A 15249-nucleotide genomic window follows, 5' to 3' on the forward strand; every position below is an offset into this window, starting at 1 on the left:
CTATTGTGCAATTAGTAAAGCGGTATGTGTTGTTTTTTTTTTTGTGAACATTTATTTTAAAACATGACGTAAATATGAACACAAGATTAAATGTATCATAAAACAAATTATTATTTATCATTAAAAGTTTATTAATGTGAAAAAAGAATTGAATTATTCTTGCATGAGCAGCCATCTTGGATTTTTTTTATCCCTTCGTTTGAAGTGGGGTCCTGAAAAATCTTCATATGAAGGGCTATTTGACCCCCTACCCCTCCAACTAAAAGCAAAATTGGGACATCACAAGCTCTTCACGTGAACACACTAAACGGAATCTTTTCTGTCCTAAAAATGATTATCCCTCAACTATGTATACTGTGTTGGACTTGATGAGATGAGTTCTAGTGCACTTATGTATTGCTGTTCTTGTGTTGTTCTAATTGCTTATAATGTTACCTCATTTGTAAGTCGTTTGGACTAAATGACTAAATGTAAATGTGATGGCTTATTTGTCTCTCTGTGTATTATACAGATGGTCGACCTCTATATATCCTTCGACTTGGACAAATGGACACCAAAGGTTTAGTGCGAGCTCTGGGTGAAGAGACCCTTCTGAGACATGTAAGACAAATAAACATAACAATAACAATGACAATTCAGCATGTTTACTGACCCCCTTCACCTTTAATCTAACCTGTAGGTGCTGTCCATCAATGAAGAAGGTCTCAGGTGCTGTGAGGAAAACACCAAAATCTTTGGAAAACCAATCAGGTACTAAACATACTAATCTGTGTTTGCATTGTGTGTTTCACTACAGATGTGTTTTAAGTTTTGATAAGGTCGTGTAGAGGAGGAAACAAATATGAGAATAAATGTTTTGTTGTCAGTGACAAAGACTTCATTTGGTAGCCCACGTTGGCTAGCCAAATTAGATGGATGCAAACCTGGACACCCAGACTACATTGAATATTGGTTATATGTTTGGTATTGTATTGAATCACCACAGTGAGGACCAACCTGAAACCTGAAGGCTGTCTTTACACTCATAACTTCTGATTTCTCTTCTCATGTAGTTCTTGGACATGTCTGGTGGATCTTGAGGGGTTAAACATGAGGCACTTGTGGAGGCCAGGAATCAAAGCCTTGCTGAGGATCATAGAGGTTGTAGGAGCGAACTACCCTGAGACACTGGGCTGTCTGCTTATATTAAGAGCTCCCAGAGTGTTTCCAGTCCTTTGGACTTTGGTAAGTAGATAACTAAACCAACTAACAGGATTTCAAATAGTCACACGTTAAAACCCATTCACAAATATTTGGAGATGAAAAACGGAGATGGGCATATGCTCAGTTTTAATTTAATGGCTGTAAATGTCTCTAGGCAGTGACCCATTAGAGTTTAATGTCAAGTCTTGCACTCGCCTGGCCCTTTGTTAATTACCGGCCTGCTGTAAATGTCATATTTGCTTGCGTCTGTGTAAGCGCAGTATTAATGATTATCTTTATGCCCCCTGCTCTCCTCCTAGGTTAGTCCATTCATTGATGAAAACACACGGAAGAAGTTCCTCATCTACGCTGGTAATGACTATCAAGGCCCCGGAGGTCTGGTGGACTACATCAACAAAGACTTCATACCTGACTTCTTGGGAGGAGACTGTCTGGTTAGTGCATAAAAATTGCATTTTGAGATTAGACGTTTTAAAATCCACTTAGAAATGACGTAAATAACCTTTTCAGTTTGAAAAGTACACCAGTAGGAATCTGTAGGGCATCTGAACATTGCATTTTATGTGGATAGCAACAGTCTGGCAGTGAAAAGGGCACTCTTTAAGACTTAATCACATTTTCAAGTCTAGAAAGAATTGCAGTAGTCTAGTCTTTAGATGACAAGAGCTTTTACTGTTTAGCATACACTAAGGGCGCAACAGTACACCTAAAATTTTTAACATTTTTGTAACTTTCTTAAAAATCGCCACTAGTGTGTAAGAACCTGCTCAAACACGTCTGTCTAGTTTGCATTTAATATCTTTGTGTGGGAACTCGAATTTAAAGGTCCAGATGTAAAACGGTTAACTACTGTTAAAGATTGGATTCCGTTACACGTGTGCACCAAATTGGAAGTCATGTGCCGAAACGGTTCAGTAGGAATATGTGTATCGTTACGCCACCTGACATGTAGTAGGCGAGTCTTTCTTTGACTTGCTCAGGGTGATTTTGGATGAATAAGCAGTTGTTAAGATGTGGTCACTAAAGTTCAGTGCTCTCTGATTTGGCTAGCATGCTGTTATCAAACCCTGCTGTGCTTTCATTGCAAGGTTATACTGGAGGTGACATTCCTATATCTAAGCCGAAACAAATGAGAGGTAGACAGAGATTGTGTTGAGTTTAGGTGAGGTCACCAGACTGGAAAAGCAACTAGAGTGGCTCATTATCTGTGAAGATAAGGAAAGGGAAAAGGGCCAAGGACTGAAGCATGTGGTACCCCAATGACTGATCCTGCATTTTGGGGGCCTGAAACAGCTATTTTTTTAATCCGCGTCCCAGAGCGGCTAAATCTGACACCTTTGCGGTTTCGTGTGTACAGCCAATCCTGTAGTTTGAGACATGATGTTTTCACCCCACTTTTAATTAAAATGAGGGAAAAATATTCAATAAGGAAAACTTTGGCTTTGTATGGCTGTGGTCTTATTATTTTGGAGAACATTTGGACAGTCTGTATGCCATATTTAAGGAGCCATAACATGGTGGCTATATTTACATGCACAACATTTTGTCAATTCGACTGAATTTAATCCGATTGCAGGTGATTAAGACAATGCTGTTCAGATTAACACAATGCTGTTAACATGTAACCTAAACATTGCAATGTAATTAAAATGTTGGTTTACATGTACATTCCATATAATCCGTATCAATTGGCTGCGCAAGCGCACAGCCAGGGTTGCCAGATTTGTCTATCAAAACTATCCCAATGGACACTCAAAACTATTCCAAAAGCATCCCAATGACTTTTCACAGCCCAAATACCAATAATAATACTTATGAATGAAACCTTTCATTTTTAACCCAAAGAAGAAAACCACTCGTGTAAACAGTTTAAACAGTAGCCCAAATCTGAACTCGAAAAGAGCGGAGGACTTTGCAACGCTGAGCACAGCATCTCTCATCAAAGTCACGCTTTTATCTCTGGATAAATGTACAAAGTCAAAGTTGAGTTGGACAAAGTTGATCTTTCAGATAAAGGCAAAGAAAACACTCTTTTATTTTATAGGGCACAATGTTATTTTATTACTCTATGTAATGAAAGTCATGAACGCTGCAGAATGTACAGCGCTTGACCTCCATTATCTTAACAATGCGTTGCCATTGCCTTGCTATTGCATGTTTCTGTGATGAGAATCATGTGATATGTAAATAAGAGGTAAATGTAAGACGTGAACTTAAGCACAATTCTTCTGCACATGTGCACTTGGTAATTTTTGCATTTACATGCGTTTACATGCATACTTTTCTCTTGAAGATCAGATCACAGATCAGACTACACCATCCTTTTCAATACAACCGAAATTTGCATCTGACCGACCTCATTGATACAATATTGATTAAGGTGTATTTAAACGAAGGCTTTTTAAATCAGTTGAGCCATCAATACGATTACAGACGGATTTTTTAGTTGCATGTAAACTTAGCTTGTAAAGTTGTGCAAAGGCATCCATAGGGAAACATTGTTTCACACTGAGATCTCACACTCAGATGTGAAGTAACCTTTAGGTATTTTGGTGGTGAATCCTTTATTTTTTTTTTTACATTAAAAATCCTCTGGCAATGCACTACACTACCATTCATCATTTAAAAAGCATTTAAATGGTTTAATTTTCTTAAGCTGTATGTGTTTCCTAAAAAAAAATGATGACACCGTTATCACATCCAGTCTAACCTGATCACTGTGTTTTTCTGTTTAGTGTGATATTCCTGAGGGAGGTCTAGTGCCCAAATCTCTGTACCGCACGGCAGAGGAGCTGGAGAACGAAGAGGTCAAACTGTGGACTGAATCGATCTACAAGAGCGCAAGCATTTTTAAGGGAGCTCCACATGAGGTAAAGCTCATTCACAGAAGACACAGAGCTAGTGTTTACTTTTTTAACAAATGTCGGTTGCGCATCTGTAGTCCATTGGTGCCACCTGTTGGTAATGTAAGGGCATCACGTGCACTTCAATGGATTTATCCTAGCTAGTGTCATAACTAGTGCTGTAGTGTTTGTTTTATAATATTTAGCCTCTGACATAAAGGAATAAAAGTGAACGCGCTGCTCGTTTTCAGGTGCTGATTGAGGTTAAAGATGAGTCCTCTGTTATTACCTGGGACTTTGACGTATGTAAAGGGGACGTCATCTTCAACATCTACCACTCCAGAAAGGCCCCTCAGCCTCCAAAACGAGACGCTTTAAGCACACACAACCTCGCCTGCCCCGGCAGCAACAACGTCCAGTTTATTGATAAATCATGGATGCTTGGGCAAGACTACAGCATGGTGGAGACGGCACTTACCTGCAGAGAGGGCGAAAGTGTACAGGTGAATGAATATTAAAAAACATATAAACAACCTGCATGAAAAAAATACATAAATATAGATGTTTACATTATTACATATTCATCCAGGCACTGTGTTTGTGTTTTTTTTGCAATTCTGTATGTGACACTGTGGTGTAATGGTTAAGAATTTGGTTGCTTTTAAAAGGTTGTGGGTTTAAATCTCATGACTGTTAATGTTGTTAAACCCGAATAAAGGGACAGTTCACCCAAAAATACAAATTCTATCATTTTCTCATCCTTATGTAGTTAGAAACCTATATGAATATTTTTTTTTCTGATGAACACTTCAATATTTTGATAGACATAGTAGGAAAAACAGTAACCCTTTACTTGAAGGGGTGTTCATAAGACTGACATAACACCTTTATAATCATGACATGACGCAGAGAGATATTTATGCACATTTATGACAACTGTCATTAAGTGTCATTTGTTCAATTATGACATAGAAGAAAAAACTAACAAAACAATGAGTTAATTCCTTAATTTATTAAATGTAATTAACTGTTTTTCCAGCGATATGGACCCACCGCTGCTGTTTTCATTCAATTTTAGGTGATTTGGTCTCCAAATGCAATAAAATATAATTTTATCTATTATTATTATTATTATTATTAAATGATTGATTTTTTGGTTAAACGCATGGAGGAAACTAAAAAAAAAGCATTATGAAATGAAGAATATTCATGACGTTGTTATAAAACTATATGACATATTTTTATTGTAAACAGTGTTGATGGGTCATGAGATGTGAATTAAAATTTTTAAAGAAGAGCAAATGTTTTCTCCTTGTCTTATCTTGATGCACATCTTCTCATCAGGGATCTCATGTGACCCGCTGGTCTGGATTCTACATCCTGCAGTGGCGCTTTTATAGTACGCCTTCAAACTCTTCCTCCAGCCTGCCGCGTGTGGACGATGTGCTGGCATCTCTGCAGGTCTCCTCACACAAATGCAAGGTCATGTATTTCACTGAGGTGCTGCAGTCTACCGACTTCAGGTCTGTATGTTTACTGTCCATTTACTATGAACATTAAACGCAGCCTTAAAGGGGACATTTCACATGACTTTAAAGGACAAGTTCGGTATTTTACACTTAAAGCCCTGTTTTCAGATTGTTTATGATGAAATAGAACGGTTTTGACTGAAATTTCGACATATGCGGCTTCCCCCGAGAATTTTTGGGTGTTTGTGTTTCACCTCCCACCTTTACAATGGGTTTAATGGTGCACTGGAACAATCCTTCCTAAAATGCATTAAACTTTCGTTTACAAAGACGTGAAACTCACCGAGTGGTCAGGGGTGTTCACTGGTATGCTCACACAAAAATCGCTGCAAAATACGCATTCCAACAGGTTTTATCGTAGTTTTGTGCAACTTCATTGACTTGTATTAGATGTCCTGTGAGGTACGGTATTACTCCGCGCCGGGAACTTTGTTTCTATTCTTGCAATTGGCAATGGCGGATTAGCGCCACCACCTGGTCTGGAGTGTTTATTATTCAAGCTCTTAGCGGAAGAGTGTACGGGTGTGAGGCGTTTGGAAAAATAGGTCCACAAGTTAACAACGAATGCTAAAACAGCTGTTGGAAAGCATCTTTTGCAGCGATTTTTGTGTGAGCATATCAGTGAACACCCCTGACCACTCGGTGAGTTTCACGTCTTTATAAACGAAAGTTTAATGCATTTTAGAAAGGATTGTTCCAGTGCACCATTAAACCCATTGTAGAGGTGTGAGGTGAAACACAAACATCCGAAAATTCTCAGGGCAGAAATATGTCGAAATTTCAGTCAAAACCGTTCTATTTCACCATAAACACTCTGAAAACAGGGCTTTAAGTGTAAAATACCGAACTTGTCCTTTAAGATATCCAATAAATCTTTGGTGTCCCCAGAGTACAATATGTGGGGTTTCAACTCAAAATACCCCACAGATAATTTAATATAGCATGTTAAAATTGCCACTTTGTAGTTGTGAGCAAAATGTGCCATTTATGGGTGTGTCTTTTAAAATGCAAATGAGCTGATGAAATGTAAACGCTGATCGCCATAATGGTGGTTTGTTGAAATTGAAACTCAGTTGTGCTGTCAATTGTTTTCTCTCTCTCTGTTTGCACTAAATGGCAGTGCTGTGGTTGGATCGTGCAGATTAAGGGGTGGTATTATTATAATAAGATCCCCTTCTGACATCACAAAGGGAGCCAAATTTCAAAGACCTATTTTTCTCATGCTTGCAGAGAATGGTTAATCAAAACTAAGTTACTGGGTTGATCTTTTTCACATTTTCATATTTTGATAAAGGTTGATGAAGCACTGGAGACCCAATTATAGCACTTAAACATGCAAAAAGTCAGATTATATGTCCCCTTTAAGGGCTTTGAAAACTTGTGTGTAATTGGTGGTTTAAATAACGTAAAACAATACTTGCCTAATCTTAGTTCAGGCTTGACAGCTCTATTTTAGCTTGTTAATGATCATGACAGAAATAGATCTGCTTATGCTGCGGCTGATAATACTTACTTGCTGCTGTAAAGATGCAAATGATGCTGCTGCAGTATTAGGCACAATATGCTGTAAACAGAGCTTTAATAGCACACTGCATCATATTACTTATAGCCAGGGCCAGGTGAACATTTCTGCTGAATTCTGTGTAATGATTTGAAATGTTTTAAAAAGATCTGAGAGAATAGAGTTTAAATGTGTTTGTGTTTTTTTTGTACAGGGGCTCTATGAGCAGCCTGGAGTCGAGTAACAGCGGCTTCTCTCTGCTCAGTGCCGCCACCACCTCCTCCAGCCAATCACAGGCCACCACCTCATCCAGCCAATCACAGGCAACCACCACCTCCAGCCAATCACACACTGGATCGATCGTTTCGAGATGACGCCCGCATCTGGATGGAAATCAGGAGTCTTTGGTTTGCTTTTCATCTTCAGACCTGCCATTTTTTTGGACTAATCATTGAAGAGAACACTGTTGACATTAAATAAATTAACAAATACTTATATGCTGTAAGTCATGATTATTTTTAAACACTTTTATCTCGTTTTCATCTTTGGCAACAAGGCATGAATTATGAATATGCAAGTTTTCTCAACATTGTTACAAATAAATGTGTAAATATTGTTTACATTTTTCTGGTGGTTTAACAAGTTTTATGCAACAAGTTTTGATGACTTTGCTAAATGATGATTGTGCCTAACACAGGTTTAAGAGGTTAGTTGACATTTAATCTTATAGCATTTTATAAAGTCACATGTATTAATGGGCTTTATATTATATTTGTACTTTTTAAAAAAAATTCTCACTGCAGTACTATTTGTGTGAACTAAAAAAGGTTACTTGAATGGGTGAGAAACTTTAAAATAAAACCAGATTAAAATACTCTTTATTCCTTTTATGTATATGTAACAATTAAAGTTATAATTCATCCAAAAATGAATGAAAATGGGTTTCTTTTTGATGATGAACACAAAAGAAAATATTTTGATAAATGATGGTTAGCACACAGCTGATTGTAACCACTGACTTTCATAGTAGGAAAACAAATATTGTGGAATTCAATGGGAACTGTCAACTGTGTGCTCACCATCATTTATCTTCTTTTGTGCATCAAAATAAAAAACATATACAGGTTGGAACAACATGAGTGTGAGAATAATGACAACATCAACATTTTTGGGTGAACTATCCCTTTAACGTTTGTTTTGTTTTGTTTTTTGAACATTATATCTTAAGTCTTTTGGACCCATATATTTAACAAAAAGCACAAGGCAAATAACATTTTGTTTTCTGCCAACTGAAATATTTGATATTTGACACAATAATTTTATTAACAGCATTTATTTTTATGCAAACTCTGTTTAAAGCGGCAGGTTTTCAGCCAGCTCTTGCCGTGTGCACCAGAGGTTTGTGAACTTACTATACTGTACTGTATGTATAAAAACCTGAAGTACATCAACTGATGAAAGCGGTTTAATAAACAGCTTTTTGATATGAAAGATTTCAAGGACTATAAGCATTTTTTGAGAGTTTTATATCATTTCAGATTATAGGATGTAATTTTGCAATAATGTTCACATTCTTGTGGTTTAATCAACCTTTGTGGGTTGTTCCCATTCACTACCCTTTTGGCTTGTTAGTGTACAAAAAAGGCCACTGAATTAAACTGCTGTAAAAATTTATCAGATTAATTTTTTATCAAAAATCTGTTAATCAACCTCAGTACTGATTGAACCTACCAAATGTTGGCAAAATTTCCATAACTTTAATTCTTAAATTGCCAAGAGGTGTCACTGATTTCGGAAAAAAAAACAAATTGACAGATTTTCATTATAAAAAGTGATTGTGGGCTGAATTTTTGGGCATGCCAAAGATTGGTAAAAACATTGGCTTTGATGCATTTTTTGTTTTTGTGCAGCATCAGTTTTTATTCTTTTCCTCCCTCATTTACTGTTTTTGCCCCATTGACTTCCATTATAACAAAATGTTTTGATTGCAAAGCCATGACACCATATAATCATGCATTCTTGATTGTTGGTGGTTTTTCTTTTACAAGCCAGAAATTAAGCTCTGTTTTTTTGCACAGGCCTACTAAAGCGTTAATGGTGCCACATGGTGATCAACAGTAAAAATGACACATTTTTCCTCTTAGCAAAAGGAAAAACACCAACATTCAAAAATGCATGATAAAAAGGTGTCATAGCTCTGCAATCAAAAAATTTTGTTATAATGGAAGTCAATGGGGCAAAAAAGCCACAAACAACTAATTAGGGAGAAAAATAAAAACTGATTCTGCACAAAAACTAAAAATGCATCAAAGCCAATGTTTTTACCAATCTTTGACAAGCCCAAGACCAGTCCACAATCACTTTATATTGAAAATCAGTAATTTTGTGTTTTTTTTTTCTCATCAATTCAGTGACACCACTTATGAACTTGGCAATTAACTCTTTCACCGCCAGCGTTTAAAAAAAAAAGTTGCCAGCCAGTGCCAGCGTTTTTCATGATTTTCACCAAAGTTTAATGCCTTCCAGAAAATGTTCTTCTTTAAATATATAAACATACAATATACCAAAAGAAAGAACAGACCCTGCTTTCAAACAAAAAAAAACTTTTCATCCTACCTTCAGTGGTTCTTTTGCAATCAGCTTTTGAATATGGGTAGGTTTCTGCAAAAACACCACATTTTGAGCAAAAAGCAGAGATAATTCTATTTTTGTGACGGACTTTTCATAGAGATCCCATTCAGAGCGATCTTTAAAACAGACACGGACATGCAGCCGCTTGCCATAGGGCAATACTTCCGGTTTTAAAACCACCTGGTGGATAATAGCGGTATTGCAGAAAGACGGAAAATCTCGTCATTGGCAGGGAAGCGTTTTCTCTTGATTGACGAGATATCTCGTCAATGGCGGTTAAAGAGTTAAAGAGTCAAATTCATGGAATTTTTCAAGCTTTTTGTAGTTTTGATCAGTAATGAGGGCGATTAACAGATTTATGACATACATTTTTGAAAAAATATTAATATGATACATTTTTACAGCTGTTTAATTAAGTGGCTTTTTTGTACACTAACAACCGGAAAGGAAAGTAATTTTGCCCACGTTATATTTGTGTGTTATTGAAAAATTTCAAAGCATTTTCTCAAAATATGTGTAAATATAAGATTTGTCACCAAAATTCCATTTGCTGAAACACAGAGAAAGTTGTGGCCAAATTAAGACATAAAAAAATGGCCTCAACAACCCACAAGGGTTAAAGGTGCTGTAAAATGTAAAACTGTACCAAGGCATACTGTAGATCAGGGGTGCCCAACCCTGCCCCTGGAAGGCTACCGTCCTGCAGACTTCAGTTCCAACACACCTGTCTGTAATTATCAAGCAACCCTGAACACCTTGATTAGCTGCTTCAGCTGTGTTTGATTAGGGTTGGAGCTAAAATCTGCAGGACGGTAGCCCTCCAGGAACAGGGTTGGGCACCCCTGCTGACTGTAGATGAATAAAAAAAAGTTCTGTACATAGAAATGACATCTTATGTAAAACTCATGCATGCAAAAGACCGCTGGAAAACAGGCCAATCTCTGCACCAACAGTCGAGATGCACGCCCCAACATTAAATTACACATTAAATGAAGTACAATGTTGTTACAATACCAAAAAAATTTGTGGCTGTTGAGTTAGCGCTATATGCTAGTTCATGCTATATGCTAATGTTTAGGGTGAAGTTCTGCTATTGATGTTACTTTTACGTTTTGCAGGTCCATAATGAAAAAACACAAACTTACCACTCAGAAATATCCATTAGCAATCTCCAAACTATTTAATATTTCTCAAAATCAGTATCTGCGTCTGATACAGACTCAAACATAAGGTCAGTTAACACACACACACAGAGCTACTGTAGAAGCTGCTCTGAGAAACAGCCAATCAGAGCAGAGCTCAACATTTATTATTCATGACCCATTCAAATAATAGGTAATAATAGACCATTTAATTCAAAAAGCAAATCCTATGGTTGTAACGTGTAAACCATCTCTAGATAATTTTTGCACTAAATAGAACCACATACCTTCTATGTAGATATCAGAAAACAATTTAACATACTGTATTAATGCATTATTTGGCACCTTTAAAACATTTAGAGAAACTTTTTGTGCAAACTTTAAGAGCGACCTGCTGAAAGATGGACACTGCACTGAATAGTTTGCACAGCATAAATGACTGCAGAATTGGCACCTTTCACTTTCCCATTCTCAATAAAACCTTTTACAAGGTTCACGATGCTGCAGTCACTCAGCTGCCCTTGAAATACAAAGCTTGCATGAGAGTGTGCAAAAATTCAGAATCTGGTGTTTGGAAAAAAAATAATACGACACTATGAAAAGAAGGTAAATGGCCTCATGACATCTTTCCTGCTGTACTGTGTTTGGGAAACTTAAGAAAGCTTTTAAACCGCCAACTTGTAGACATTTCAGAGTTTAATAAATATATGTCCGGCCATTTCATGACGATATTGCTCACAAAGTGAGGATAAACCGTAGAGATGTTTGTTTGGCTGTAAGTCACTTTGGATAAAAGCTTCGGCTAAAAGCCTAAAAGGAGGCTTTAGTGGACTGGTCTTAACATTATAGACCCTTAAATGTGACACAGAAAATGTTTCTTTTTTGTGTGTGTGTGTGTTTACGCCACAGCTGCTGTGAACCATGATTTTCGGTGTGCTAGTTCAAGGTGACAAAAAAGAGATTTTCATTCTGCAGTTATGTGATTCAAATGATTTAATGTTGGTGATTAACAGAAATGTAAAGAAATGCAAGAAAATTGTCCGATTTCATACGTTTAAAGCAAAATATAAGCCAATAAATTATAGTTATATTTACATATCAATTCTATATATTTATATAACATAGGTCTATTTGATAATAATATTGTTGGAGTGCACTTACCTGTGTTCTCCACTAGATGGCAACACATTGATGGAAGTCAGCAAATGGCAACATGAGCCACAATGCAGCTCTTTAGATAAAGTACACATGCACATTGAATGAGGGTTGCATTTCAATACTTACCTATTCTTTATATAGTATCCTGTCATACTAATCATGTATAGTAATGGGGATGAGACCGCCTATGCTGAGTCCGAGTCAAGACCAAGTCTTTGAAGGGTCGAGACCGAATCTGTTGGTTTTTAAATAGAGTCGAGTCTGAGTCAAGAAAGCGTCTTTGAGGAAGCAAGTCCAAGTCGAGAACGAGTCCTTTTGGAGTCGAGACCGAGTCGAGACCAAGACCATAAAAATATGTCAGTTTTCATATTCGTGATTTAATATCACCCCAGTTAATAATCAACAGTTAGGCCTACAGACTAAGCTAGATTGGGAATTGTTTAGAGGAGCAGTCTTAACATCTTAATATGAACTATGCTTTTACTATAATTAAAAAATCCCTACCACATGCATCATCTTCTGCCTATTTTTCTAGAGATAAATCAACGCCTCTGATGGCAGTATCTTTGCATTGCACAATGGGATGTCATTTTCAAATAATGCCCGTCAACATTGCATTTTATTATTTTTGTTATGTGTTTTTTTTATATGAACATAAAATGTGTTGGTCTCAAGGACTCGGTCTGAAATTACGAGTCCTTCTCCTCCCACTGTAGTCTGAGTCTTTGAAGGAACGAGTCCGAGAAAGCAGAAATCAAGTATTACATCGCTACTAATGTATTTACATATTTAGTTAAAATCATTAAATGTGTTGAGTATTGAATACATTTTATTGTGGGAGGTAAAATGAAGGGTTAGCATTGTTTTTAAAAACAAAAAACTTTGAGATTATATAATAGCGTACTGTAGTTCAAAGACCTCTGCAGTAACGCTGTGGTGCCCCCAGAGGTTTTGTGGACCCCTGCTGAAGAACCCCCGCATCCCATAGTCATAATTTTAGTATTGCAGCATCTCTGAAGTGATCTGTACAGATTGTGCCTCTGTTGCGAGGGTTTTGTGAGGCTCATGAAAAAATATCTTAATGAAATGATCTCTTGGAAATACACGTGTCAATTTACTGCGGGGAATGCTAACATCTCTCACGTAATCTTCGTCCTGTGTCGACTCCATAAATATTCACTTTTCAGCTGTTCAACTCATTCTGGTCAACACTCTGCGAGTTATCTGCAAAGCTAAAATAATAAGTTATGATAATGAAGTCATCTAACGTCGTCTCTGGGGTTCACTTTTCCTCAAATGTGTTGTTCTGCATCTCTCTCAGTTTAATATAGCAATGAGAGCTGCTGGCTGATTTGCATATGTACAAGGGTCATTAGCATAAAGTCATCAGTTGCCTCCAGCTACATCGCCTCTTCATCTGCTTATATCTGTCTCTCTCGTCCTATACCTGAGGATACTTCAGTCACGCTGAATATCTGAACATGTGCAAGAGAGATTCCTTGTTTTGCCTGTGGTGCGTGTCTAACATATGTTAAAGGATTACTCCACTTTCATAAAAAATCCTGATATTTACTTCCCCCGCATGTCATCCAAGATGTTTATGTCTTAGTCAAGAAGTTTAATTAGTCAAGAAGAAATTAAATTTTTTAGGAAAACATTCCAGGATTTTTCTCCATATAGTGCTTAAGTGGACCTCAGGCTCTAAACGATCCCAACCGAGTCTTTTCTAGCAAAACGATCATCATTTGCACCCAAAAAATTAAAAGATGCACTTTTAAACCACAACTTTTTTTATCTTGCATTAGCCGTGTGACCTTTCTGTAACAGTATGACTACAATCACTTGTTTGTGTTGAAGTCAGTATGGGAATATGGGAATTTTGAGTTTTCTCTTATCCACAAGTTTCCGGTAAGTTACTGTAAAAAAGAAAGTGGGTAAAAAACTTCCTGTGAGGGGGCGGAAGTAGTATATCAATGGTATTTTGTGTGGTGTATAGCGAACAGGTTACAGGTGTAGGTGTTTTTCGGATAATTTTTGTACTATTTAAAATCGCAAACCTTTTTGAGAGATGTCGTTACGTAGCTCAGTGTCATGATTTCGGTTTTATTGGCTGCTTTGTCTTTGTTTCACTTGTGTTGTGTTTTTGTTTTGACAGCTCCACACGTGCGCGCCTTCCACCTGGTCTCTCTGTACCCCGCCAGGAATCTCTCTGTTTGCCCGCCAGGATTACATCTCTGTGTGTACTGTTCTGTGGATATCCTACAGCCCGGCTGTGTTTCCCACATTGTGACCATCCAGAGGAGATCGCTGTGGTTCGCATCGCTAGTGTTTATCTCTTCATCTATCCATCACACACACGGACACTGAGAGTTATCTATTATACATATTACTGATTCACCAAATGTTTTTCCCTATTTTACATTTCTACATGATGACATTGAGTGTTCTCTTCTATACATTTTGAATTAAAAACCTCTGCGCTGGGATTCCTTGTCACGACTGGGAAACAGGAATCAGGACGCAAGTGCAGGGTTCACCATGAAATAAATAACATTTAATATAAAATGAACAGAAACAAAACACGAGGAGTAAAACAGCAACACAGGAACATCCAAAATGTGACACGGGGAACAGACAGGGTAGTAATGACAATGACAATGATCCGGCGACAGGTGAGAAACAGACAGCAGTATAAATACACAACACTTAACAGGGAACAGGTGTGATGAATCAGTCCGTGAATGTCCAGGTGACGTAATCGGAGAGACAAACAAAACATGACACAGATCACCGTGACATGACCCCTCCCTCTAAGAGTGGCTACCAGACACTCACGTAAACAAAACAAACACAAAAGTCTGGTAGCGAGAGTCCAAGGGAGGGGTGGAGGGCTTGGGGACCCTGGCGAAGCCGGCAGCCGCCGGGATGAGACCAACAGGAACGGTAGGCCGGACTGCGCCAGGAGAACCGGAGCGATCGCTCCGAGGACCGAGGCAGACGAATTACCCCCCTCCTGGGAATCGCCGACGATCAGCTGCCCCCGGAAGTCATCTCCCATCCCCTCGCGGAAACGGAGACCCTCTCACGGTAGCCACCCCGGGGAAATGATCGGGCGTGGTCCGTTCCGGATCCCCCTGCGAGCAGGATGGTAGTTCTCTGAGGGACCGTCGACGACGACTCAACCGTTGGGGGACCGCCTGGGCCGATCCTCCTCCCGCATGCTCGCAGGAGCGAGCGATCGC

General features: G+C 38.1%; 1 protein-coding gene across 1 annotated transcript in view; it reads left to right on the plus strand.

Annotated features, from left to right (window-relative positions):
* Nucleotides 1–8567, plus strand: part of LOC135745020 (SEC14-like protein 1) — a 29895-nt gene extending 21328 nt beyond the window's left edge. The window contains exons 9-16 of the mRNA XM_065263406.2: nucleotides 512–600; nucleotides 680–750; nucleotides 1053–1224; nucleotides 1503–1637; nucleotides 3939–4073; nucleotides 4298–4549; nucleotides 5391–5569; nucleotides 7291–8567. Of these exons, the coding sequence (XP_065119478.1) occupies nucleotides 512–600; nucleotides 680–750; nucleotides 1053–1224; nucleotides 1503–1637; nucleotides 3939–4073; nucleotides 4298–4549; nucleotides 5391–5569; nucleotides 7291–7450 (1193 nt within the window). The 3' untranslated portion in view covers nucleotides 7451–8567. The remainder of the gene's footprint in view (nucleotides 1–511; nucleotides 601–679; nucleotides 751–1052; nucleotides 1225–1502; nucleotides 1638–3938; nucleotides 4074–4297; nucleotides 4550–5390; nucleotides 5570–7290) is intronic.
* The last annotated feature ends 6682 nt before the right edge of the window (nucleotides 8568–15249 follow it).

This window comes from Paramisgurnus dabryanus, chromosome 3 (genome assembly GCF_030506205.2).
Source record: "Paramisgurnus dabryanus chromosome 3, PD_genome_1.1, whole genome shotgun sequence".
NCBI classification, from domain to species: domain Eukaryota; kingdom Metazoa; phylum Chordata; class Actinopteri; order Cypriniformes; family Cobitidae; genus Paramisgurnus; species Paramisgurnus dabryanus.